General features: G+C 43.1%; 1 protein-coding gene across 1 annotated transcript in view; it reads right to left on the bottom strand.

The window, feature by feature from the left end:
* Positions 1 to 27190, bottom strand: part of DNAAF11 (dynein axonemal assembly factor 11) — a 129753-nt gene that overhangs the window by 39350 nt on the left and 63213 nt on the right. The window contains exons 6-10 of the mRNA XM_060201236.1: positions 20277 to 20462; positions 17681 to 17758; positions 15523 to 15588; positions 10930 to 10999; positions 9749 to 9844 (exon numbers count right to left, since the gene is read on the bottom strand). Coding sequence (XP_060057219.1) covers positions 9749 to 9844; positions 10930 to 10999; positions 15523 to 15588; positions 17681 to 17758; positions 20277 to 20462 — 496 coding nt within the window. The remainder of the gene's footprint in view (positions 1 to 9748; positions 9845 to 10929; positions 11000 to 15522; positions 15589 to 17680; positions 17759 to 20276; positions 20463 to 27190) is intronic.

Below are 27190 nucleotides of genomic sequence, written 5' to 3'. Positions count from 1 at the left end.
ATTATCTCATCTGGGGGCCAGGCAGTGGTGCACCTGGTGAAGCACATATGTTACAGTGCTCAAAGTTCTGGGTTTAAGACTCTGGTCCCCACCTGCAGGGGAAAGCTTCAGGAGGGCTCAAGCAGTGACACAGGTGTCTCTCTGTCTCTCTCCCTCCCTATCTCCCCCCTCTCCTCTCGATTTCTCTCTGTCTCTAGTCAATAAATAAATAAAATATATTTTTAGAAATAAATAGATCATCTCATCTTCAACAGGGAACCTCCTAAAGTACTTTATGTAGCAAGTCGCTTTTTGCAAAACTTTTCACATGTGTCATCGTGAACAAAGCCAAGAGCCACAAAGACACACAGGAGTGCCTGCTCTGCCATCTGTGTGTGTGCTGACCTTGGGGGCCACGTCATTAGAGGAAGCTTCCGTGCTGCTGGGGTATCCCTCCCTCTCTCCTCCTTTCCCTGTTTCTGAGTTTTGAAAATATCTTGATGATATTTGATTTATTTATTATTTATTGGACATAAAGAAATCTAGATGGAAGAGGGAGACAGATATGGAGACAGAGGAGAGACACCTGCAGGACTGTTTCACTGCTCATGAAGCTTTCCCCCTGAAGGGGAAGACTGGGAGCTTGAACACAGGTCCTTGTGAATTGTAACGTGTACTTTTGACCAGGTGAATGACTACCTAGCCCTAAAATTTCTACATGAATTAGTAGACCCAGAATGGTAAAGGCCCAGGCAATGAAAAAAAAAAAAAAAAAGGAAAGTTCTGAAAAGAAAAAAAAAAACAAAAACAGCTGATCACAGTGTCAGACAGATGTCTATATTAAAGTCCTGAGGCAATCAAGTTATCTCTTTGACTTCCCTACTGACTGTTCTAATTAGCACAAAAACATTTCCTTAGTTGCTGTAGTCACCAAGGACAATATGATGCTTAGAGTTTGTGTTGTTTTATCGCTTGACAACAAATTGTATTTCAGGTTTTGTTGCTCAGAGTGAAAAAAACAAAGCTGGTTGCCCAAAATCTGTTGTAAAAAAATGGCTCTGAGAAAATGGAGGATTATTAAATCTACCTTTATGAAAATAGTATTAGTTAATCCAATTTATTATCTTCGCAGCAGATGCTCTTGTCTTAAGTCTCGTCTCACGCTCCACACTGGCTTTATCTATTCCTTCCCATAGAAGCCTAAGTGACCTGGGTAAAGCTGGTCCATGTAGCAAAATACAAAATAACAACAATCAGATGACATACAGTGGAGATGAGTTGAGTAGAAATTAAGCTACCCTCCCTCTGACCAGAACTTGGTCAAATGCCCAACATTAAGCTAATCAAGAATTGTTGAATTCTGATAGTTTTGACCTCATCAGTCCAGAGGAAGTTCTTAAGTCTATGATAATGGGAGAAATTTTCTCTCTTTCTCTTTGAATCTCTGTCCATCAACCTCATGCAGCTAAGGACAAGAAAGCATATCTTCCTCCCATCTGCTGTCAGCGCTCATCTTGGGAAGGAAGTCAGTCTGAGAACAAATATATCAGAGAGGTTCTGGATCCATCTTTTTCTGAGCCCTCCCTGCCTCTTCTATTTGTTAAAGGGATTAGGCACTTCTTCTAATTTAATTTAACTGAATTTTAGTTTTTTGCTTCCAGGGTTTATCACCAGGGCTTGGTGCCTGCACTACGAATCCACTGCTCCCGGAGGCTATTTTTTCCCTTTTGTTGCCCTTGTTGTTTATAGTTGCTGTTATTAATATTGTTTTGTCACTGCTGTCATTGTTGTCAGATAGGACAGAGAGAAATGGAGAGAGGAGCAGAAGACAGCGAGGGGGAGAGAAAGACAGACAGACACCTGCAGACCTGCCTCACTGCTGGTGAAGTGACTCCCCCCCCAGGTGGGGAGCTGGGGGCTCGAACCGGGATCCTGAGGGGATCCCTGTGCTTTGTGCCTGCCACGGGTGCTTAACCTGCTGCACTACCACCGGGCCCCTGAGGCACTTCTTTCTAGTGAAAATCAGTTTTGTCTGAGGTTTCAGCAGCAGAAAGTAGAAAACATACCGGCTCATCCATACATCCCGCAGTGAGGAATTTAAGTCCTTCATGTCGACAGATTCTTTTTTCTTTTTTTTTTAATTAGTGATTTAATACTGGTTTACAAAATTACAAGCTAACAGCGGTACAAATCTGCAGTGTTCCCACCCCCAGAGTTCTGAATCCCCATCCCTCCATCAGAAGCTATGGTAGTTCTTCCAAGGTTGCAGATATGGGTTAACTATTATTCCTGCAACTATCTGTGTACATTTGTATGTTACAAATTAATATTTTTAAAACAATTTTATTATGTTTTTATTTATTTCCTTTTGTTGCCCTTGTTTTATTGTTGTAGTTATTACTGTTGTTGTTATTGATGTAGTTATTGTTGGATAGGACAGAGAGAAATGGAGAGAGGAGGGGAAGACAGAGAGGGGGAGAGAAAGACAGACACCTGCAGACTTGTTTCACAGCCTGTGAAGCAACTCCCCTGCAGGTGGGGAGCCAGGGGCTCGAACCAGGATCCTTACATCGGTCCTTGCGCTTTGTGCCACTTGCGTTTAACCCACTGCGACACCTCCCGACTCTCTGACAAATTAATCTTTTCAGTTTAATTTCCCTATGTTCATTTGGGTTTGTCATTTATCTGTGTTAAGCCTGTCTGGGTTTACAAATAATTTCGACCTCAGATAGATCTAAGATCAAATCTAAGGAATCCGAAAGTCAGTATTGGCAGTCCTATCAGTCTTTAAAAAAAAGGAAGGGAAAAAAAATTATTGGGATGAGGGTAGGCTGTGCAGGAGACTGCATTCTCTGGGAGGTCTAATCTCTTGGCTTCCAGATGCCACAAGCAGTTCACTGGAATTCACTCCCCAGCCATGCCCACAATTCACCCACCTCAAATATTCTCCAGGGACCCTAAGCACTGGGTGCTGGACAGCCAGTCCCATTGCTGAGCCTGGACTGAGTCCGCTTAGAAAACGAACTGACCAGACCTACTGATGGCACAGAAGTGGCGTAGGAAAGGAGCCGGCTACACACCTGAGCAGGAATTTTCCAGGGATAGCCTGTCTTCAGGGCAGTCTTACTGCAGACTGAAGCGCCCGAGTGTGTATGGCCTCTCCTTGGTTGGTCCTGAACTGCAGATGGGCCACAGGCAATTGGACAGGCTGTTGAACTACTTCTTGAAACAACCTGGGTGGCCACAACCTCAAGCCAGGCACTTAGCCCCACCCACTCACCACTGAAGGAGGGACTTGCAAAGAAAGACACCAACCTAATCAATGCACCGAGTACCACCTCAGCATGCTTCACTTCAGACTGTGTCCAGAGACGTCAGGCGTGGAATGTCAACCCTTCAGCCTCATTACTCGGGTGAGACCTTTCCTTTCATGGTATTCTCTAATTCCGTTCCAAGTGGTTCACTTCCTAACAAAGTCCCAAAACTTAGCTATAGACCAGGTCCCATGAGATAGAGCATATGTTCACATGTATCCATAAATTAGGGCAAAATATATACCTGAAGTCAAAAGTACACAATAGTCTGCAGTGAGTCAGTATGATATTCATAATGAAATAGTGTCTACTTAGACTTAGATACCCTCCTCACCTACTTCTTATTACACTTCCCTCACTCACTCCAAAGCTAACCTTAGCAAAGCAAGGACTGCAAAAGCTGAATAAGGGCAACAGACTGGCAGCTATCTATAAAACGGAGACCACCCCCAAATCTTCATCTGCACTACTCTAGCCTTTAGGTTCATGATTTGTCAATAATTTGTTTGGCTTTATATGTTAACTCTCTTTTCAGTCACCAGGTTCCAGATGCTACCACAGGACCAACCAGAATTCCCTGGACAGACAACCCCAACAATGTGTCCTGGAGCCCTGCTTCCCCAGAACCCTGCACCACTAGGGAAAGAGAGAGACAGGCTGGGAGTATGGATCAACCTGCCGACGCCCATGTTCAGCGGGGAAGCAATTACAGAAGCCAGACCTTCCACCTTCAGCACCCCATAATGACCCTGGGTCCATAATCCCAAGGGATAAAGAATAGGAAAGCTACCAGGGGAGGGGTGAGGTTACGGAGTTCTGATGGTGGGAATTGTGTGGAGTTGTACCCCTCTTATCCTATGGTTTTGTCAATGTTTCCTTTTCATAAATAAAAAATAAAAATAAAAGAAGAAAGACTCTCTGGGAACTGGAGAAGCCCCATCTAGCCAGCAGTGACCCCAGCTCACAGTAAGGCAGCAGCAAGTCCTCTGCTTGCCTCTGCCCCCACTGAGTGAGTACCAGTGTGTACACTCTGTTTGCTTTTATTTTCCCTCTTTCTTTTTCATTGATTTTTTTAAAAAAAAATATTTCTGGCCTATTTCGCCATCTTTCTTTGAGAGTGTGTACCTGTCCTTTTATTCCTTCTCACTGTGCTCCATTTTACTGTAATAGCTGAGTTTTGTTTTGTTTTCTTCTTTGGGGTGTGTGTTGTAAGTTGTTTGTCTCTGTACTTTTGAAGTTTGCCTTGTCTCTCTACTGTCTGGACACAGGCATCTCACTGGCCTTTGCAGCAACTCCCCTCAACCCACCTTTCAGCTCCCAGTGGCAGAGGTGCCTCCCTCCAGAGCACAGGCATCACTCACTCTTCAAACACGTCACAGGACTCCGAACCAACAGCCTAAAGGTTGCTACGCTCCATCTGAACAGCAATCTTGACAAAAGAGGACAGAATTGGATGCAACACACTTGCAGATCTCAGACTGTATGGCAGGGCCATTGTCATCAAAACTGCCTGGTACTGAAATAAAAATAGACTCACTGATCCATGGGACAGAATTGAGAGCCCAGAAGTAAGGCTCATATACCTGCAGACATAAAATAGACTCACTGAGCCATGGAACAGAATTGGGAGCCCAGAAGTAAGGCTCATACACCTGCAGACATCTATCTGATTTTTCACACGGGAGCCCTAACTGTTAAATGGAGAATGGAGAGTCTCTTAAACAAATGGTGTTGGGAAAATTGAGTTGAAATGTGCAGAAGAATGAAGCTGGACTGCTACATTTCACTACACACAACAGTAAACTCCAAATGGATCAATGACTTGGATGTTATTGGCAGAACTCTTTTCCATCTAAATTTTATAGGCATCTTCAATATCAGAAGTCCAACTGTAAGGAAGACAAATCCAAAATAAACCAATGGGACTACAACAAATTAAAAGGCTTCTGTACAGCAAGAGAAACCACCAACCAAAGAAAGAAACTATGTACAGATTGGGAGAGTATCTTTACAAGCCATACCTTAGACAAAAAGCTAATAACCAGAATATATAAAGAGCCTGTCAAATTCAGCAAAAACAAATAAAAATCCAAAAGAAGGAAGAAGATATGAACAGAATATTCACTAAAGAAGAGATCCAAAAATCCAATAAGCATATGAATAAATACTCCAAGTCATTGATCATTAAAGAAATGCAATCTCTCCTCTCCTTGGGCAACTAGGAATATCAAAGGAGACCACCTGGGACCACAACAAGAGAGGACAAGAACTGCTTTGGCAACCCACCAAATCACCAGAGCATCCAGAGACCACAACTCTGTCCAGACCACCAGATCAACCCAGTTTAACAGCCACTGTCCTTCAACTCAGGGATTGAGATAACATTGAAACATCTGTTATTTCCACAATTGTGAACTCCAGGCAAGAGTGATCAGTGGACTAAAAAGTGCTGGGAGAAGGACCTCATAAAACACTATAATAATGGTTAAACCAAGGAGAAACATTGGAGAAATGAACCAGGACAAAAGTGCAAAACCTCCCCCCCAAAAGGTAGAAACACAGGCAAATGAGATCAACATCCAAATGCTAGCTAAGGAATTAGTCACAGGAGGGAGGAAAGAGTTTGAAAGAATTGTCATAGGAAATACAGAAACAACAAATGAGTCTCTGAAAGAAAGCACTAACAATCTCAAGGTTATTAGAGAGCTAAAAGCTGAAATAGCTAAACTGTCTTTGTCAGAGAAATGCAAATAAAGACAACAATGAAATAGCTGAACTAAGAGCACAACTAGCTGAACAAGCTAATACAGCATCAGAACTGGGTAACAAAACAGCTGAGCTACAGAAAACAACAGGGGGAGAAATAATAGAACAAGTGAGGCAGAAAACAGAATTAGAAAGATTAAGGATGAGTTAGAGAAAACTAAGAAAGAAGTAAGAAATCTCAAAAAGAGATTAAGAGATACTGAAAACAACAACAGAGGCATATGGGATGACTTCAAAAGAAATAATATATGCATTTTAGGCCTACCAGAGGAAGAAAGAGGGAGGGGAAGAAAGCATTCTTCAGAACATAAAATAGCTGAGAACTTCCCTAGTCTAGACAACATAAAAGACATAAATATTCAAGAAACCCAGAGGGTCCCAAACAGAATCAACCCATACTTAAAGACACCGAAATACATCATATTTAGAATGAAAAGGCATAAGGATAAAGAAAGGATCCTGAAGGCTGCAAGAGAAAAACAAAGAGTCACCTACAGAGGAAAACCCATAAGATTAGCAGCAGATTTCTCCACACAAACACTACAGCCAGAAGAGAATGGCAAGATATCTATCAAGTGCTCAATGAGAAAGTCTTTCAACTAAGACTACTGTATCCTGCTAGACTGTCATTCAGACTAGATGGAGGCATAAAAACCTGCTCTGACAAGCAATAGTTGAAGGAATCAACTACCACCAAGCCTGCCTTAAATAAGTTCTGAAAGTTCTCCTATAAACAATCAGATCACCATAAACACGCCATATATCTGAACACTAAAAATCTACAATAATGGCATTAAAATACCTTCAATTTATAATATCAATAAATGTCACTGGCCTGAAATCACCTATTGAAAGGCACAGAGTAGGAAGCTGGATCAGAAAACACAGCCCAAACATATGTTATCTGCAGGAATCCAACCTAACTCAACAAGACAAACACAGACTCAAAGCAAAAGGATGGAAAACTACCATACAAGCCAATGGATCACAAAAAGAAACAGGAGCATCTATGCTCTTATCTGACATGATAAACCTTAAAACAAAATTTAAAAAGATGGGGATGGACATTACTTGGTGCTCAGGGGAATCAATCAATCAAGAGGACTTCATGATTATCAACATCTATGCACCCAAGGAGAGGCCATCTAAATACATCAAACACATACTGAAAGAGCTACAACAATATATTAACAGCAACACAGTCATAGTAGGGGATTTCAATACTCCACTCTCTCAACTTGACAGATCATCCAGGCAGAAAATCAACAAAGAAATGAAGGAGCTAAATGAAGAGATAGATAAACTAGGATTATTGGACATTTTTAAAGTAAATATGGTGATTTCACCTTCTTCACCCCATCTTGGATGGAGCTTGAATAAATCATGTTAAGTGAGATGAGTCAGAAAGAGAAGGATGAATACAGGATGACCTCATTCACAGGCAGAAGTTGAAAAACAAGATCAGAAGAGAAAACACTAAGCAGAGCCTGGACTGGAGTCGGTGTCCTGCACCAAAGTAAGAGACTCTGGGGTGGGTGGTGGGGGTGGAGTTCAGGTCCTGGAACAAGATGGCAGAGGACCTAGTGGGGGTGTATTGTTCTGTGGAAAACTGAGAAATGTTATGTGTGTACAAACCATTGTATTTACTGTTGACTTTAAAACATTAATCCCCCAATAAAGAAATATAAGAAAAGAAACACAAATAAAGACAACAGTGAGCTACCACTTCACTGCTGCGAGAATGTCATGCATCAGAAAAAATAATCAAAGCAAATGCTGGAGAGTTGGGGGTGGGTGGGTAAAGGAATCCTCCTGCACTGCTGGTGGGAGGGTAAATTGATCCAACCCCTGTGGGAAGCAGTCTGGAGAACCCTCACACGAGTAGAAATGGACCTTCCTTAGGACCCAGCAGTTTGTAATTGTCAAAACCTGGAAGCAGCCCAGGTGTCCAACAGCAAGTGAGTGCTGAGTAAGTTGTGGTCTATATACACAATGGAATACTACTCAGCTACTAAGAATGATGAATTCACCTTCTTCACCTCATCTTGGATAGAACTTGTAGGAATCACGTGAAGTGAGATAAGCCAGAAAGAGAAGGATGAAGATGGAATGATCTCACTCAAGGACAAAAGTTATGAAATAAGAACAGAAAGGGGAAACAAAGCAGAACTTGGGCTGGGTTTGGAGTACTGCACCAAAGCAAAGGATTCTAGGGGTGTTGTGGGGGTTGCTTTCGGTTCCGGGTACATGATGGAGGAGGAGGGCCTAGGCTGGGGCTGGAAGTGTTCTGCAGAAAACAGAAGTTTTACACATGGACCAAGAACTGCATTTTCTGTAAACTATTAGCCCCCCAGTAAAAATAAAATATGGTATCTTTGAAAATGAAGAGTACTTATAAGAAATAGGAGTTTAGGGATTGGGAGGTTATGCAAAAACTCTGATGCCTGAGGCTCTCAAGTCCCAGGTTCAATCCCCATTACCCAGAGTTCAGCAGTGCTCTGGTATCTCTCTCTTTCTGTCTCTCTATCTCACTGAAATAGAGTAAATTATATATAGATGGACAGATAGTGATATACAACATTTAAAAAATAGGAGTTTAAAATGGTCCAAAGTCATGAAGCTAAAAAGACTAATATTGAAATTCAAGCACATAATTAAAATTTTTTAAATATTTATTTACTCCCCTTTTTGTTGCCCTTGTTGTTTTATTGCTATAGTTATTGTTGTTGTTGTTGATGTAGTTGATATTGGATAAAAAAAGAGATAAATGGAGAGAGGAGGGTAGACAGAGAGAGGGAAAGAAAGACAGACACCTGCAGACCTGCTTCACTGCCTGTGAAGTGACTCCCCTGCAGGTGGGGAGCCAGGGGCTCAAACTGGGATCCTTACTCTGGTCCTTGCACTTTGCACTGCCTGCACTTAACCCACTGTGCTACCGCCTGAATCCCTGAAGCACATAATTTTCAAGTCCAGGCTTCCTTCAGTGTAACGAGTGCTAAGCTCAAGCCTCGGTCACATGCATGGCAAGGAACCATACTGTTCGAGTCATCTTTTGCCTACCCAATGTGAAGAGTTCTAAGACCCATTCCATCTCCTCTCAGAGTTCACTGTAAGCAAAGTACAGATTCCAACGCAATAAACACATTCAGTAGTGCATATCTCCCTTGGGGGAAAAAAAAACGTGATTTAATTGATATACTTCCACTCCCACCCAGATTTTGTGTCAGTGAAAATAAAAGGGCAGAAAGAGGAAGTACAGAGCTAGGTGGTGGTGCACCTGGCTAAATGCTTACACTACAGTATGCAAGGACCCAGGTTCAAGGCCCTGGTCCCCACCTGCAGGGGGAAAACTTCACAAGTGGTAAAGTTCAACAGCAGATATCTTTCTGTCTCTCCTTCTCTCCCTCCTCCCCTCTCAATTTCTCTTTGTCTTTATCCAAAAATTTAAAAAAATGTTAAGAGAAAGAAAGGAGTATTTAATGAGCCATGGCAAAAAAAAAAGTCTTTGCAGGTGCCAATTATTCCATAGTCTCATTTATTCACACAGATTTTTGTTCCCCAACCTGAACTGGAATGACTAGAATTTTCGCTAACTCAAAAGAACCTTGATCAGAAGTTCTTGTTGGCCCTGTCGAGTTCCTGCAGAAACCAACACATGGAGACATGTTGACCCAAATGGCACGACTTACCTTGGGCATACAGATGACCAAATGCCCCGTGGTCTGAGACCTTTGAGCAGAACTGCTATCGGGTTTGACTTCGGCGGGAAGGAGGAGCTGGAATGGCTGGAAGTGACAGGCAGTGCCAAGGAGAGTGAGAGTACTATGTGAGAGAGGATTCCTTTGAAACACATTTTCATGACAAATTTCAGAGACAGCATTTGATCTCAAAATGTGCTTTGACACTGGGAAAAAAAAAAATAATGAATGGGGTATACTAGATAGGAAAGAGCTGTTTCCACCTGTTTGCCTTAATGCAGAATAGTCATCCAACACAAAGTAAAACACTCACTGGCCTGTTTATATTTACATGACTGAAGAGAAATTTAACCAAAAGATTTCTTGTCACTGAACATCAATGTATTTCCATTTAATTATTTTTATCACTCCAGGGGTTTCACTGGAGCTGCATGTTTACATGATTATAGTGTTCCTGGAAGATATTCTCTCTTTCTCTCTCTCTCTCTCTCTCTCTCTGTCTCCCTCTCTGTATGTATACATCTACATAGAGAAAGAGTGAGAGATAGAGAAGGAAAGAGACAAACTAGCATATGAATGCTGAGACTCAGCAGACAAAATACTATTTCAAAAGTTGACAACACTACAGTAGCTGTGAATAAAATCACATGGTGATTGAAATGAGCATAACTTTAAGCAGGATTTTAAACCAAGGCAACCACAGATATGACTATCTTACCAGCTTTGAAAATACTACTAACAGGGCTCGGGTGGCGGCACATCTGGTCGAGTGCACACGCTACAAGACCTAGGCCCCTGGTCCCCACCTGCAGGGGGAAAGCTTGGCAAGTGGTGAAGCAGGGCTGCAGGTGTCTCTGTCTCTCTCCCCCTCAGTCGCCCCTTCCTTTGGCAATTTCTGGCTGCCTCTATCTAATAAATAATGAAAAAGTTAAAAAATGAAAAGACTACTAACACAATAAACTGCTGATATATGTCAATTTTTATGAAGTCACACAAACATCAACTGTCACTCCCTTGGCATGAGCACTTCTGAAGTATAATTCCTAGAGCTAGGAAACACTGCTCCAACTGGGTTTACCTTGCTGTATTTTAATACGGTTAGAATAACTGGTTGGCAGCAGAGCTGAAGGCTTTGTTTCTGTAACTCTGACAGTGCAGAAGGTTCCACTCACCTTCCCTTTGACCATGACTCGCACGTAAGTAGGCTGTACGTCCACATTGATTAAAGAAGTGTCCATATACCTTCAAAGGTAAAGATTCAAAATCTTATGACTCCAGAAATATTATGTTTTAAGACACATAAATGCAAATCAAACGTAGAGAACCACTTTATGTGAAGGCAGTTTCAAATTTCCATGTTAGACAGATTTCTTTTCTTTTTTTAAATAGTGTTAGATTAATCCCCAGACCAAAGGAAACTCAATGTGTCAGCAGTTTCTTATTTAGACCCGCAAGAACACTTAGCATGGGTTGCCACTAACCCAAAAATATCTAAGGCCTGAAACATCAAAGGTTTGAAAGAAAGAAAGAAAGAAAAAACTGTTTGCCATGTTATTTCATGAATATTTTATTTTAAGTCCCAGAGACAAACTTGAATACCCAGGAACGCTGAATTCACTGAGCCTGGGGCCTGTAGCCACCAGCACATGCTTCCTCGCTGGGCTGGGTCCCCTCCAGCTGTTCTGCAGCTGCCCTGATACCATCTCTTTGCAGAGACCAGGTTGGCTTCTAGCCTGTGGATTAAGCCAAGTCTCCTGTCTATGCCAGCAGCCCAAGAACCAGGTGGCCCTTGCTTTTTCCTACTAAGTGAGTGAATCCAAAGCTTTAAATTCCATGCCAAGTGAAATCATAAGTTTAGCCAGATTTAGGTTTTTTTTTTTTTAATATTTAGGTTTTTTAATATTTAGGTTTTTTTTTTTTTTAATATTGGATGGAAACATTATGGAATGCAAGGATGGTTTGTGCAGAAAGGATAGTACGAGGGTTAGAGCCTTCCTGCTTTTCCATTCACCCATGTTCCTTCACCCCTGTGCGGCTCAGCTTCTTGATTACAATCAGAGACTCGAGCTGGTGCTAGTGGTGCTCCTGGTTGAGCGCGTTCATCAACATGCATAAGGGCATGGGTCCATACCCCCAGGCAGCACCTTCAGGGTGAAGGCCTCATGAGCAGTGAAGCACTCTGCAGGTGTCTGTCTTTCTCTCTCTCTCTCTCCCCCTCTCTACCTCTCCCTTCTCTCTCAGCTTCTCTCCGTCCTATCAAATAAAAGGAACAAAATGGCAGCTAGAAGCAGTGGATTCACCATGCAAGCATTAAGCCCCACTGATAACCCTGCTGACAATGAAAATATAAAATGATACTAACAGTGGTCGTTCCCTAAGATCGCCATGAAGCTATACGCAGAGTGCCTGGCGTTAATAAAACTGTGCTTCTGGGAGTCGGGCGTAGCTCAGCAGGTTAAGCGCAGGTGGCGCAAAGCACAAAGATCGGCATAAGGATCCCGGTTCGAGCCCCCGGCTCCCCACCTGCAGGGGACTTGCTTCACAGGTGGTGAAGCAGGTCTGCAGGTATCTTTCTTTCTCTCCCCCTCTCTGTCTTCCCCTCCTCTCTCCATTTCTCTCTGTCCTATCCAACAACAATGACAGCAATAACAACAACAATGATAAACAACAAGGGCAACAAAAGGGAAAATAAATAAATAAATGTAAAAAAATTTTAAAAAAACTGCTTCTATTTCATTGAACAAAATGTGTGAGGTCAGTCAAGGTTGCTGAAAGCGTCATGGTTGGTACCACTAGGTTAGTGGGTGACACATTCTGTCTCCTGCCCAGAGCCTCAAACAGTTCATCTGCCCCTACCTACAAGGCATGTGTTGCAACTGATTTTCTTTACCTAGCCCGACCTTCTGTCCGTTCTCTGCAAAGCTCACAACTTCTTCTCCCGAAGTGTCAGCGCTTCTGCGACCACCTCCTGCACCATCAGCCACCAGAGTACCCTACCACGTGACTGCTCACAGTGGAGCTCTGCACCTGTTCTGTGTAGGCCTGCCCGCTCTGTGATTCGTTACCAGCTACCTGCTTATTCATGCCTGTTCCCCACTGGAGCAGAAGCTGCAGGAAAGCATTGGCTATGCTTAGGACGTGCCAATTACAATCTCCCAGTGTCTAGAAAGTATCAAGTGTCCCATAGATACTGGCTGAATAAAAGTGGGAAGCAGGGGCCAGGTAGTGGCAAACCTGGTTAAGCGCACACACTATAGTACACAAGGATCTGGGTTCAAGGCCCTGGCCCCCACCTGCTTCACGAGTGGTAAAATAGAGCTGTAGGCGTCTGTTTCTTTTCCTCTCTGTCTCTCCCTCTCCTTTCAATGTCTCTGTCTATATCCAACAAACAAAAGTAGGAAGCTTACGTGAATGAATGATGTTAACTCTCATTCACACAGATACACATTCTCATACACATTCATTCTCATACACATTCATGTGCAAATGAAGATAGCAGGAAATGTTATGTAATTAGTTTACACAAACCACAGACATGAAAGGATTTTACTGCTTAGATAAATACCACTGCTTCTTGAAAATACACATATACAGGGAGACAAAAAAAAGGGGGGAATCAGACAGTAGCGCAGTGGGTTAAGCATACTTGGTGCAAAGCGCAAGGACCGGCAAAAGGATCCCAGTTTGAGCCCCTGGCTCCCCACTTGCTGGGGAGTCGCTTCACAGGCAGTGTCTCTGCAGGTGTCTCTCTTTCTCTCCCCCTTTCTGTCTTCCCCTCTTCTATCCATTTCTCTCTGTCCTATCTAACAATGACAACATCAATAACAACAACCATAATAGCTACAACAATAAAACAACAAGGGCAACAAAAGGGAATAAATAAATAAATAAATAAATAAATACAGCTTTGCATTTGAGGATAGGATGTAAAGCAGGTACAAAACTAGAAAAAGGAAGGCTTACACATTCACCAAACTCTAGGAGAGTAAGTGGGAAGAACAAGAAAAAGGAGGAGGAAGAGGAGGAGGAGGAGGAGGAGGAGGAAGAGGTGGAGGAGGAGGAGGTGGAGGAGGAGGAGGAGAAAACCAAGAATGCTGGACTTCAAAACAACAGGAAAAAAGCAACTTGGGTGGCGGGCTAGGTGGGAGGTAGCTGGAACGGAGGACTGAAGAGGAGTCTGAAGTCCTGTAGTGCTGGTACTGTAGCTGTGGTATTCTGGGCAGACATGACTGAGCAAACGGAGGGGCAACAGAGTGTGACAAAGCCATGGAGGTTCAGCAAGAAGTGGGGAACAGCAGTCAGAACATGGTAACAAAAGGCAAGCCGGACAGCTCTCCCCATTGGAGCGTGGAAGATAAAACAGCCAGCAGGTGGCGGGGGGCAGCGGAAGAAGTGTCACGGCTGGACAGTAGCGGCTGGACACACAGCAGGTGTCTAAGGCTGACTATGGGGTGGGGGTGGGGGGTCACCTGATGCTCACACAGGCTCGGGTGCTGAGCATGGGCCCCGGATCAGATCCATGGGGTTTATAGTTCACGATATTTATATACGTTTCCCAAATTTGGGGGCTACTCTCAGCCCTGATCCAGCTTTCTAGTCCTATTCCCAACTCTGATACCATCTCCCCAGACAGTACCTTTAGGCCATCTTGGAATATGCCTAAAAAACATCTACTAGCTTTTTCCAAAATGGAGACCCCAAATCTTCATCTGCAATATTCCTGCCTTTAGGTTCCTGATTACTAAAGCACAAGGACTGGTGTAAGGATTGCAGTTCGAGCCCTCAGTTCCCCACCTGCAGGGCATTGCTTCACAAGCAGTGAAGCAGGTCTGCAGGTGTCTATCTTCCTCTCCACTCTGTCTTCCCCTCCTCTCTCCACTTCTCTCTGTCCTATCCAACAACAACAACAGCAATAACAATAACAACAACAACAAAAATGGGGAAAAAATGGTCTCCAGGAGCAGTGGATTCCTGGTGCAGGCACCAAGCCCCAACTATAACCCTGGAGGCAAAAAAAAAAAAAAAAGCAGTTGGGCAATCAGAGGAGGGTCCTCTTAGGATATCAGTATTGGGAAACCATAAAGCCCTGAGAATAATTTAAATTCTGCTTTAGGAACAGAAGTTCCAGCATCCATAGTCATGGAATTGAGAGGTAACTTACTTTGTCCTTTTAAAAAAATTACAGTGTCTTGGCTTAAGAAAGATTTTTTAAAATATTTATTTATTCCCTTTTTGTTGCCTTTGTCGTTTTATTGTTGTAGTTATTGTTGTTGTTATTGATGTCACTGTTGTTGGATAGGACAGAGCGAAATGGAGAGAGGAGGGGAAGACAGAGGGGGAGAAAAAGACAGGCACTTGCAGACCTGCTTCATCGCTTGTGAAGCGACTCCCCTGCAGGTGGGGAGCCAAGGACGGGGGTTCAAAGCAAGATCTTCACGTCAGTCCTTGCGCTTTGCACCACCTGTGCTTAACCCACCTGCTGCGCTACCACCGGACTCCCAGAATGTTATATATATAAATACCAGAGCACTGCTCAGCTCTGCCTTATGGTAGTGTGGGTGATTGAACCTGGGACTTAGGAGTTTCAGGCATGAGAGTCTCTTTGCATTACTATTATGCTGTCTACCCTCCACCCTAGATAAAACTTTTTCACTTAACTACCTAGCAAGCTCAATTACATCTCAAGATATTTCAGAACCCAGGAGACTTAGGAATGAAAAACGACAGAGAACCCATGAAATCAATACGTAATAAAATAGCTTTACCTGTAAACGGCAAGGTCCAGGATGATCTGGCCACCTTTTTCATCATCTTTCAAAGAGAAGTCAAGTCTAAAGAACAATTTTTGGGGGGTGAAATTATGATGTCTTTAGCAATTTACACACCAAAAGCAAATCAGACAATGATTCTATAATGATCTCTAATGACAGCCTTATTTTTGTAGCTGGACAAGAAAATGTCTATTTCAAAATAAATCACAACAGATTGATGAATTATGTCTGTCTGCATTGTTTAAGCCCGAGATCTCAAGTAAAATGCATACAAAAAGTTCGATGCAGAGACAGAGACATCTGGTGGTTAAAGTTTCCTTTTTCATTTCACTTGAGTTTGCGAGGCACAAACTGAAGCGCTTGAATTGTTTTTATTAAGAATCAAGTACTGCATTTGACTTATCCTATCCCTGTTTTATTTTTTTAATATTTATTTATTCCCTTTTGTTACCCTTGTTTAATTGTTCTAGTTATTATTGTTGTTATTGATGTCATTGTTGCTGGATAGGACAGAGAGAAGTCGAGAGAGGAGGGGAAGACAGAGAGGAGGAGAGAAAGACAGACACCAGCAGACCTGCTTCACCGCCTGTGAAGCGACTCCCCTGCAGGTGGGGAGCTGGGGGCTCAAACCGGGATCCTTATGCCGGTCCTTGCACTTTGCACCACGTGCGCTTAACCCGGCTCCCCTATGCCTAAGTTTTAAACAGTTGTCTTCCTTGCTAATTTTTGTTCTCTATCACCATTGTTTTATTTAATACGCTCTGACAATACGCTCTGACAATGAAGAGTCCTTACCCATAGTCTATTACTTTCATCTGGTAATGAAGAAAAAGGAAACTGAAGAGTCTTAGAATCTGACCATCAGAGTCTGGAGAGGCAGGATGCCTAAGCCACATGTAAGGCACTCAACTACCTCCCAGACTGAGTCCTAGGTATAGTTTCTACAGCCCAGTAGATTAATCCGAATTACTTGGCTGATTTTTTAAAAGTTGTAATTAAAAGTTAATGAAAGCCACAATGCAGTTGATAACACTTGAGTTCAGGCTCTCATCTCCCTAGAATCGCTGTTTGCAAAACATTCCCAGCCTCATCTTGGGTGCCTCCCACCATCATGCAGCAGGACACCAGTGCTGCCAATGAGCCCCAGAACTATCCCTGGTGGCAATAAATAAATAAACAAACAAATAAGAGATTGTTACTCATTCCTCAGAATCTATTCCCTGTACCCATAGTAACAGAAACACTGATTTTAACTATGTACATGCTGGAAAGAATAAAAACTAGACTTTCTAGCCCACCCACCCCCACCCATAGAAGATAGGACCATGTGATTTAGTTCTGTGAAGGAAAACCCACATGTTGATTCCTAGGAATGTTCTGTAAGAAAGGGAGTTGTGTGAATTTTCCTCTCTCCATCAGTCTTCATTCACAGCGATAGAAGTGATCCTCGGAGGCAAAGAGATGAATGAGGCTACTTGACAAACTTTCACAATCTGCCTAGGCAAAGGTTAGGTGACTTGTTCAAGGCTGGTGGCTAGCAATAAGTATTGATTCTGGTGATGTTGAAAATAGACCGTGAGGGGGGTGGTGGATGGTTGGCGGCACACTTGGTTAAGCACGCTCATCACCATGAGAAAGGATCTGGGTTCAAGCCCCCAGCTCCCCGCCTGTAAGGAGGCCGCTTCATGACTGGTGATGCAAGTCTCTCTCCCTCCCTATCTCTCTTTCCCTCTCAATGTATCTCTGTCCTATCAAATAAAAATAAAGTGGAAAATAAAATTCACCACGAGCAGTTAGTGCCATCACAGAGCCTCAGTGATAACCTTGGTGGTAATAAAGTAACAACAACAACAACAGCAAATAACAATAACGATGATGATTGTGTATGATCTAAAGAAACAGCGAATAATAAATATGATTTACATGTGTCACTTCAGGTAATTTTCTATATTTAAAAAAATGAAACATAACATTATGCCCATGGCCATGAAAATACAATATTCTATACACAAAAATGACAGTCTTCCTAAGCCTTATCAAGTATAATCAGAGCAGTCAGACAGATGAATTTTCTACAGAGGAAACCTATACTTGTGATCACAGCGACCATCAACGTCACGTATTTTGCTTCTCTAAGACTGGCCTCACGTACTTGGGCTCATTCACATTCAGGGCTCTCCCATCTGCAGTGATCAAAGTTCTTGGCGGTTTCACTTTCTTCTTGTTTTCACTTAAGATGGGGGTAAGTGGGAACAAAAGAGCACAGGGAGAGAAATAAATGAAGAGAATAATGCTTTATGAAGTTTTTATGAAATTTTATTTTTTATAAAGAATAAGATACATGTGGGAACTGGTGGTGGTGGACCTGGCTGAGCACACAGAGTACAGGGCACAAGGACCTGGGTTCAAATCCCCAGCCCCACCAACAGGGCAGAAGCTTTACAAGTGGTAAAGCAGTGCTGCTGGTCTCTCTCTCTCTCTCTCTCTCTCTCTCTCTCTTTCTCTATTTCTCTCTTCCCTGTCAATTTCTCAGTCTCTACCTAAAATAAATAAAAACTTTTTTTTGCCTCCAGGGTTATCGCTGCGAATCGGTGGTGGCACTAAGAATCCACTGGTCTTGGCGGCCATTTGCTCCATTTTGTTGTTGTTATTGCTGTCATTGTTGTTGGATAGGACAGAGAGAAATCGAGAGAAGGGAAGACAGAGAGGGGGAGCGAAAGACAGACACCTGTAGACCTGCTTCAACTCTTGTGAAGCAAGCCCCCCCCCCTGTCCCCGCCGTCCTCCCCAGATGGGGAGCTGAAGGATCCAAGCAGGTCCTTAGCTGGTCTTGTGCTCTGTGCTTAACCCAGTGCACCACCCACCCGCCTGGGCTAAGTGCACAAGGCGCAAAGCTCAAGGACTGGTGTAAGGATCCGGGTTCGAGCTCCTGGCTCTCCACGGGGGCGGGGTTGCTCCATAAGTGGTGAAGCAGGTCTGCAGCTGTCTTTCTCTCCCCCTCTCTGTCTTCCCCTCCTCTCTCCATTTCTCTCTGTCCTATCCAACAAGAACATCAATAACAACAACAATAATAACCACAATAACGATAAAACAACAAGGGCAACAAAAGGGAAAAAAATAGCCTCCAGGAGCCGTGGATTCATGGTGCAGGCACAGAGCCCCAGCAATAACCCTGGAGGGGGAAAAAAAACTTTTTTTAAAAGATGTTTTAAAAAGAATAAGATGCATTTTAGTCCTTTACCAATTCACTCTTATGAAATCTACACTTTAAAGACTGTTGGGAATTGTCAACCAAGGCACATTTCTACAGTGTTATTCTATATCACTAAAGCAAACACATGACCAAGATAAAATGGCAGACAATTGAAATTGAGGGAAAAAAAACTCCTTTTTGCAAAATATCCATGAATATTTAAATGGATTTATTTTATGCGAGACTGGGCCAAATAACTGTCAATTCTCAATTTGTAGATAGTGTCTGCTTTAGTTAAAATTATATTTTTAAATGCCAAGTAGAATCTATTACACAGAAACATCAACATAGAAGGATCTATGTAAAATGGTGTCCATCAGAGCATTATCTATAGTAGCAAAATCTTGGAACTCTCATGAGTATCCATCAATGCAGGGATCATTCAGTCAACCAGAGTATACCTACACCATGACATGTTTACTCTCTACTATCTGATCTAAAGTGATACAAAAGTGTGGATGCCATGTCTAGTGAGAACAAATCTATGAAACATGTAAGCCTGTCTTTGGATGTTTAAAAAGATCCCAAATATCCTATGTGCAGAGATGATTTTTTAAAAATATTTATTTATTCCCTTTTGTTGCCCTTGTTATTTTATTGTTGTCTATCTTTGTCGTTGGATAGGACAGAGAGAAATGCAGAGAGGAGGGGAAGACACAAGGGGAGAGAAAGACAGACACCTGCAGACCTGCTTCACAGCCTGTGAAGCGACTCCCCTGCAGGTGGGGAGCCGGGGGCTCGACCCAGGATCCTTATGCTGGTCCTTGCACTTTGTGCCATGTGTGCTCAACCAGCTGCACTATCGCCCGGTCCCCAGTTGACATTTTTCTAAGGTGCTTTAATATTAGTAAATATTAACAAGTACAGTGCAACAGAGAATGTGAACTTAAAGCAATCAAGATCCATGCATAGTACTAACAAAGACGTAACCCAGACAGGTAAGCAAACAGTGCTGGAGTGGCTCTTTGGCCTCCCTCCTTGCTAATTCTCTTGAAAAAACTCATTATTATTATCATTGCCACCACCACCAGGAGTTCACTGCTGTAGGCTGGCTTCTTCAGACAGAGGACAGCCTGACAGACACAAAGACATCACAGCACCAGCGCTTCCTCCAGTATGATGGGGGTGGCTTCAAACCTGAGTCAGGCACATGGCAAACTGTCTAGGTAAGCTTTCTTTTTTTTTTTTGCTGGCCCATAAATAATATTTTTAGTGGAAACATAAAAATATATTACATAAGAGAGTATTAACTCTTTTTTTATTATATTTATTGGGTAGGGACAGCCAGAAATTGAAAGGAGGAGGGAGATTGAGGAGAGACAGAGAGACACCTACAGCGCAACTTCAGCACCTGAGAATCTTTCCCCCTGCAGGTGAGGACTGGTTGCACGGGCAGAGAACATTGTGCAGTGTGACATCTGTATTCAACCCTGTGTACCATCACCCAGCCCTGAGCATATTAACTCTCAGTGCAAGGGGGAAAAGTGAAAAATACCTTAGTTTTTCTTGGTCTCTGCGTTGCTTTTCCATATGTCTGAGAGTTTCCAGTCTAGATTCAGGGGTGAACAAAGAGGGCTTATTCCAGAATTCCAGGTCCTCATCATTGCCAGCTGACTTCTCGCTGCATTTCCCTTCCTGCACTGCTGGTGCCTGGAGGCCTTTGCTCTCTTCAGAGCGTTGGCTAGGAATGAACACAGAGCAGCTAAGGTCAGTAATGTATGTCTAAAATAATGCTAAGTGTTTTCCCTTAAGTATCTGAAACATTTTTTTATGTCATCTTCCTACTTCAGTATGGCAAAATGTATCTGAAAGACAGCCAATCTGGAGGAAAATGAACCAGGCACTGAGGTAGACGCCCATCAGTGAGCCCCAGAAATTGTTGGTCTGCTTCTAATTCTGCTTCTAAAAACCCCTTCTGTTTCATTTGGTTTAATCCCCCCTGCTTAACACTATTCTATTTACATAACTAAGCACCGTCCTGCCTGCAGGGCACTGGTTTAATCCCCACTGGTTCATGATGTCTTTTTGCTCCGCCCCCTCTCGTCACACCCTGATTTCCACCAGTCATTTTTCTCTCCACCCTCTCTACATCACATCCTGTTTACACCCTACTTGGCAAGTATATTAGTTTAGTTTAGTCTAGCTCGGCTGAGATTGTGCTGCGTCCTGCATGAATAAAGAGATGCTGCGTACAGCTCAATCATGAGTCCCGGGTCATCTGTCTCCCGTCAGTGAAGCTCAGCCCAACAAGAAATACTGCAGCAAACAGACTAAAGATGTTTGTTTTCTCTCTCTCTCTCTCTCTCTTTTTTTACCAGAGCACTCTTTTGGTGGTGCAGGGGATTGAACCTGGGACTTTGGAACCTCAGGCATGAAAATCTCTTTGCATAATCATTATGCTATCTATCCCCCCCCCCCCCCCGCGCCCTTGTTTTCTCTTTTGCCTTCAAGGTTAGGGCTGGAGCTCAGAGTCTGCAATACAAATCCACTGCTCCTGGCAGCCTATTTTTCTCCCCCATTTTATTCGGTAGGACAGAGAGAAATTGAGAGAGGAGAGGAAGACAGAGAGGAGAGAGAAAGATAGACACTTATAGACCTACTTCAATGCTTGTGAAGCCTCCCCTCTGCATCTGTAAGTCAGATCCTTACACAGGTCCTTGTGCTTAGTACTATGTGCACTTACCCTGTTATTTCAGGGGGCCTTGGTGGTAGCGCACCTGGTTAAGCGCACACGTAACAGTGCACAAGGACCCAGGTTCAAGTCTTTGGTCCCCACCTGCAGGGGGGAAGCTTCACAAGTGGTGAAACAGTGCTGCGGGTTTCTCTGTCTCTCCCCATCTCTCTGTCCCTCTTAATCTCCCCCACCCCTCTCAATTCCTTTCCATCTCTATTCAAAATAAATAAAGTGTTTTTTTCAAAAATTAAAAAGATTTATTGACTTCAGGAACTTTATTAAAATGTACAGATTCCTGAGCTCTCACCAAAGAGTCTATTCAGTAGATAGACAGATCATAGAGAGAGAGAATAATTTCTATTTTACAATATATTTTGTTTGCTTATTTTTTCTCCAGGGTTATTGCTGGGGCTCAGTGCCAACACTACGAATCTGCTGCTCCTGGCAGCCAATTTTTTCGTTTTTTTTTTTTTTTTTTTTTTTTTTTTTTTTTATTGAACAGGACAGAGAGAAATTGAGAGGGAAGGGGAAGATAGAGATGGGGAGAGAGAAACAGACACCTGCAGACCTGCCTCACCCCTTGTGAAGTGACCCCTGCAGATGGAAAACCCGGGGTTTGAACCTGGATCCCTGAGCCAGTACTATCGGTCTAACCTGGTGCACTGCTGCCTAGCCCCTATTTTACAATATTTTGAAGGAGGTTCTGAGGTACAGAGAAGTCTTTAGTGGGGAAAGGGGGCTTTAGCAATTTATATATTCCTTTGCTCCCCACTCCCCACTGCTTCTGCTTCACAGGAGAAGCAAGAAGATACTAAGGAATATTCATTAGGAAGACGCATTTTTCCCCACCAGGGTTATCGCGGAGGCTCGGGGACTGCCACTCCCAGTCGCCATACTTTATTCTTTGCTCCCCGCCCCACCCTCTTTTGACAGACAGAGAGAGAGAGAGAGAGAGAGAATGGGGAGCCAGAATGTAAGAGAAACAGAGAGACACCTGCAGCACTGCCGCATCTCTCATGATAATGTGTGCACTTGACCGAGGACACCGCAGCCTGTCCTGGAAAGACAGGAAGGTTCTGAATCCGACTATTTCCTCTAAGTGACCCTCCATCTTCAGTTTCTCTGGTAAGAGATCTTCCATTCTACCACCTCAGACTGCTCGACCATCAAGGCAACTCTGGATTCCATAGCTTTATATGAGAACAAATTTCTGATCTCTTTTATTTGTACTTTCTGTACTTACAGAAAACTAGGTGATTTCTCTACAAGACATTACACAGGGATGTAATACTACATTTAATAATCAATCAACATGATTTTAAGAAATACTGAGCATCTGGGCATTGGGCACCAGAGATACTAGTCAGGACATTACTGCCTTTGGGAGATTTGAGAGAGACAACGACATTCAAATAGTAAATAGTGGTGCAGCGGGTTAAGTGCACACAGTACAAAGAGCACAGGACCGGCATAAAGATCCTGGTTCGAGGCCCAGGCTCCCAATGTGCAGGGGGGAAGCTTCACAAGTGGTGAAGCAGGTCTGCAGGTGTCTATCTTTCTCTCACTCTCTTTATCTCCCCCTTCTCTCTCAATTTCTCTGTCCTATCCAATAAAATGGAAAAATGGCCACCAGGAGCAGTGGATTCATAGTGCAGGCACCGAGCCCTAGTGACAACCCTGGAGGAAAAATAGTAAACCGTGGATATAACTTCTCTCCCCTTCTCTAGCAAATACACTCTATAAAATGAAAAATGTCCACATAAGATGGTTAGTACCAGGTGTGGATAATACTAAGGAATGCTTAGATGCTTAATTTCTGTTATCACTGACATGAAATGTCACAATGACTCATTCTGTTTATCTTCCAATAAGCTATTTCTTGAAGGGATGAACCAAAAATACCAGAACCTGAAACATAAACATAACAGAGAAAATCCAGCATAGATTCTTTATGTATTTTAAATCACGACTAGAAAATTTAATAAGTGAATTAATGCAAACTTCTGGAAAACAAATGCTTTGCTGTACAGCAAAAATAGTTTTAAAGAAAAAAAAAGTCGGAGTTGGGCAGTAGCGCAGTGGGTTAAGCACATGTGGCATTAAAGATCCTGGTTCAAGCCACATGCTCCCCACCTGCAGGGAAGTCACTTCACAAGTGGTGAACCAGGTCTGCAGGTGTCTATCTTTCTCTCCCCCTCTGTCTTCCCCTCTTCTCTCCATTTTTCTCTGTCCTATCCAGCAACAATGATATCAAGAACAACAATAATAACTACACCAATAAAACAACAAAGGCAACAAAAGGAAAAATAAGTAAATACTAAAAAAAATTTAAAAAAGAAAGAAAAAGTCATTTTTCAAGGGACTCTATTATATTCTTTTTTAATATTTTATTTATTTATTCCCTTTTGTTGCCCTTGTTGTTTTATTTTTTTAGTTATTATTGTTGTTGTCGTCGTTGTTGGATAGGACAGAGAGAAATGGAGAGAGGAGGGGAAGACAGAGAGGAGGAGAGAAAGATAGACACCTGCAGACCTGCTTCACCACCTGTGAAGCAACTCCCCTGCAGGTGGGGAGCCGGGGGCTCCAACCGGGATCCTTATGCCAGTCCTTGTGCTTTGTGCCACATGCCCTTAACCTGCTGCGCTACCGCCTGACTCCCTAGGGACTCTATTATATTCTACAACACTTAGCTAACCATTGCTGAGCTAAGTGGTTCTCTTTTCACTGAAAACAATGTTTGTACTGAAAAGTAATTAATTAGCTCACTTTTACCTTTCACGATCTGAAAAAAAAAAGCCACTGTACTTAAGGCAAACCACAAAATAACAGCTAAATAACATGTTTCCAAAGGCAGCAGTGCATCTACATAGATGGATGATTGATGAAGAGTGAAACTGTTAGCATATAAAAAACATAAGAGTTTGCTTTCCAGATGTTTCTCCCCAATCTGGTCTCTCTCAATTCTCTCCTCACTCATGAGCCTTCAGGCCCCTTGGCCCTATAATCGCACTCCAGAACATTCTCATCCCTTCCAAGTATCCAAATTACTTCAGGGCCAGGGGGAACAGTCTAATGTCGTGCACCTGGTTTCATGTCTGGGGCTCTGAGTTCTCCAGTTCTTTCCCCAGGACCCCAGGATCTCTGTAAGTCTGAACCGAACAGTGAGTGCTCTGGTACTTTTTTCAGTTGTGAACACTTTAAATAGATACAACTCCAGATTTATATCCAATGGAAGTCTTTCTGCTCTCTTTCTTCCCAAAGTGTCTCCCCTAGCCTAGTTCAAGATTAGGCTGTATGTGGGGCGAGAGATGCAGGTGACCCTTCTCCTCAGGTCCTGCACACCTTCAGATGCCTGAGTCTGGGAGGACAGATGAGGACTAGGAGACAAACTACTCTTTTTGAGACTAATGCTATTAAAACTGTTATTGACACCAAGCTGTGGGCTAATGTCCAGTTACTGACTTTCTCCTGGGAACATATTTGTGACTTCTTGAGAACAATAAAGAGACTTTGTGGGTCGGGCAGTGGTGCAACGGGTTAAGCACATACAATACAGAGTGTAAGGACCCGCCCAAGGATCCCGGTTCGAGCCCCCGGCTCCCCACCTGCAGAGGGGGTTGCTTCACAAGAAGTGAAGCAGGTCTGAGGTGTCTGTCTTCCTCTCCCCCTCCTATGCCCCCTCCTCTCTCAATTTCTCTCTATCCTTGCCTATAAAAAATGGGGGAATATACGACTGCCAGGAGCCTCACTGGATAACCCTGGAGGCACAAAAAAAAAAAAAAAGTTTGACTGTTGGTCTGCTTCTAATTCTGCTTCTAAGACCCCTTCTGTTCTGATCATCACGTTAGGTTCGCTTGCACTGCTTAACTCTGTGGTCTATTTACATAATCATTGTTTTGTTTGAGACTCGCACTGGTTTAATGCACTGGTTTAATCCTGGTCCGCCCCCTCTCCTAGTCACATCCTGTTTTCCACCGTTTAGTCCCCACTGGTTCACGTGCTTTTCCCTTCTCCCCACCCCCTAACCTACATACTTCCTCTTCCTGACACTTCCGCCTCAGGAGATGTAAAGGACAGGATTTTCTAATGAAGGGAGATTAGATAGATTGCACTGCATCCCCGCTCATCAATAAAGATTGAACTGCGTTCCCAGCTCAGCCATGAGTCCCTGGCTATCTCTCTCCCGCCTGCGAAGCTAGCCCAGCATCTGGCGCCCGCACGGGGTCCAGCATTTGACTAGAATCTGTTTCCATCATTGTCCTCTTTCTTGCTCCTCTGTGCCCGATTATTCCAAGTCACATCAGTTCTCCAGCTGCAAGCCGCCTCTTTCCAAACAACAAATCAAATGTGTATGGTCCATTCCTGCAAGTTCTGAATCTCCATGCTGCTTCTTTTGAAAGCCTGGGGAGAGAAGTAGCTTTCTACTCCTCTACAGGAACATCAGCAGTTCACGATGATAGTGATGCTCCAGCAAAAGGCCCAGGTATCTCCTTACTTAGGTTTCTGTTTATGTAAGATGGAGAGGCCAGAGAATGGTTAAAGACCCTGCCTACCCTGCCCTGTGGGAATCTACCAGCAATTTAACTATATTCTTCTGGTAAAATGCAAGGAATCTATCATTTGAAAGTTCTGTAAACTTTAATAGCCAATAACAGAAAACAATATCTAGCATACTTGACATACCTATTGCGACTTTGATGCAAAATACTGGGGGAATATACTGAATGGCAATATCATAGCATGAACTGATTTCTGGTTTTGGGGTTTTTTCTTTTTGCCTCCAGGGTTATTGCTGGTGCTCGGTGCCAGCACTATGAATCCACTGCTCCTGGAGGTCATTTTTCCCATTTTGTTGCCCTTGTAGCGGTTGTTATTGTTGTTATAGCTGTTGTTGTTGTTGTTGGATAGGACTGAGAGAAATTGAGAGAGGAGGGGAAAACAGAGATGGGGAGAGAAAGATAGACACCTGCAGACCTGCTTCATCGCTTGCAAAGCGACCCCCTTACAGGTGGAGAGCTGGGGGCCCAAACCAGGATCCTTACATGGGTCCTTGTGCTTTGCACCATGTGTGCTTAACCCACTGCGCTACCGCCCAGCCCCCTATGAATTGTTCTGTGAACATAAGTTTAACTATTGTAGATGAAACAGCAGTAAAAAAATCAATGCAGAAATGTACTTAAGCTATCTCATGGACAAAACTGACTTATTCTAAAAATGTAAAAATGGTTTAATATTGTGATACACCACATTAGCAGAAAGATATTATTTAAATAGATGCAAAAATATCTAATCTCTATCATGACAAGAACTCTTCATCAACTTGATAGACTAAGACACTCACTCAAAATTACTAACATCCTATTCCAAATATGAGGAGGAGTAGGAAGAAGAAAGACTCCTTCTAAAGTCATGGGGAAGATACAGATGCTCATTCTCACTGCTGTTACTGGACACCACACTGGAGGTCATAGGAAGCAAATCAATGGGCTACCGTCAACAATATTTATACACTTTCCCGTACTTGGGAGCTACGGTTTTCCCTGATGCAGCTTTCTGGTCCTTTTTCCAGCCATGACATCATCTCCCCAGACAATAACTTGGATCCACCTGCATATCAGATGTCAGGCTCAGAAAAAAAAAAAAAAAGAACAAGTCATGGGCCTTTTGGAATATGCCTAAAATAGGCCTACTAACTATCTATAAAACAAAGACCCTCAACTCTTCATTTTCACTAT

This window comes from Erinaceus europaeus, chromosome 1, assembly GCF_950295315.1.
Source record: "Erinaceus europaeus chromosome 1, mEriEur2.1, whole genome shotgun sequence".
Lineage (NCBI taxonomy): Eukaryota > Metazoa > Chordata > Mammalia > Eulipotyphla > Erinaceidae > Erinaceus > Erinaceus europaeus.
Note: the sequence above shows the minus strand (reverse complement) of the source record. Positions and strands in the feature narration are given on the sequence as shown.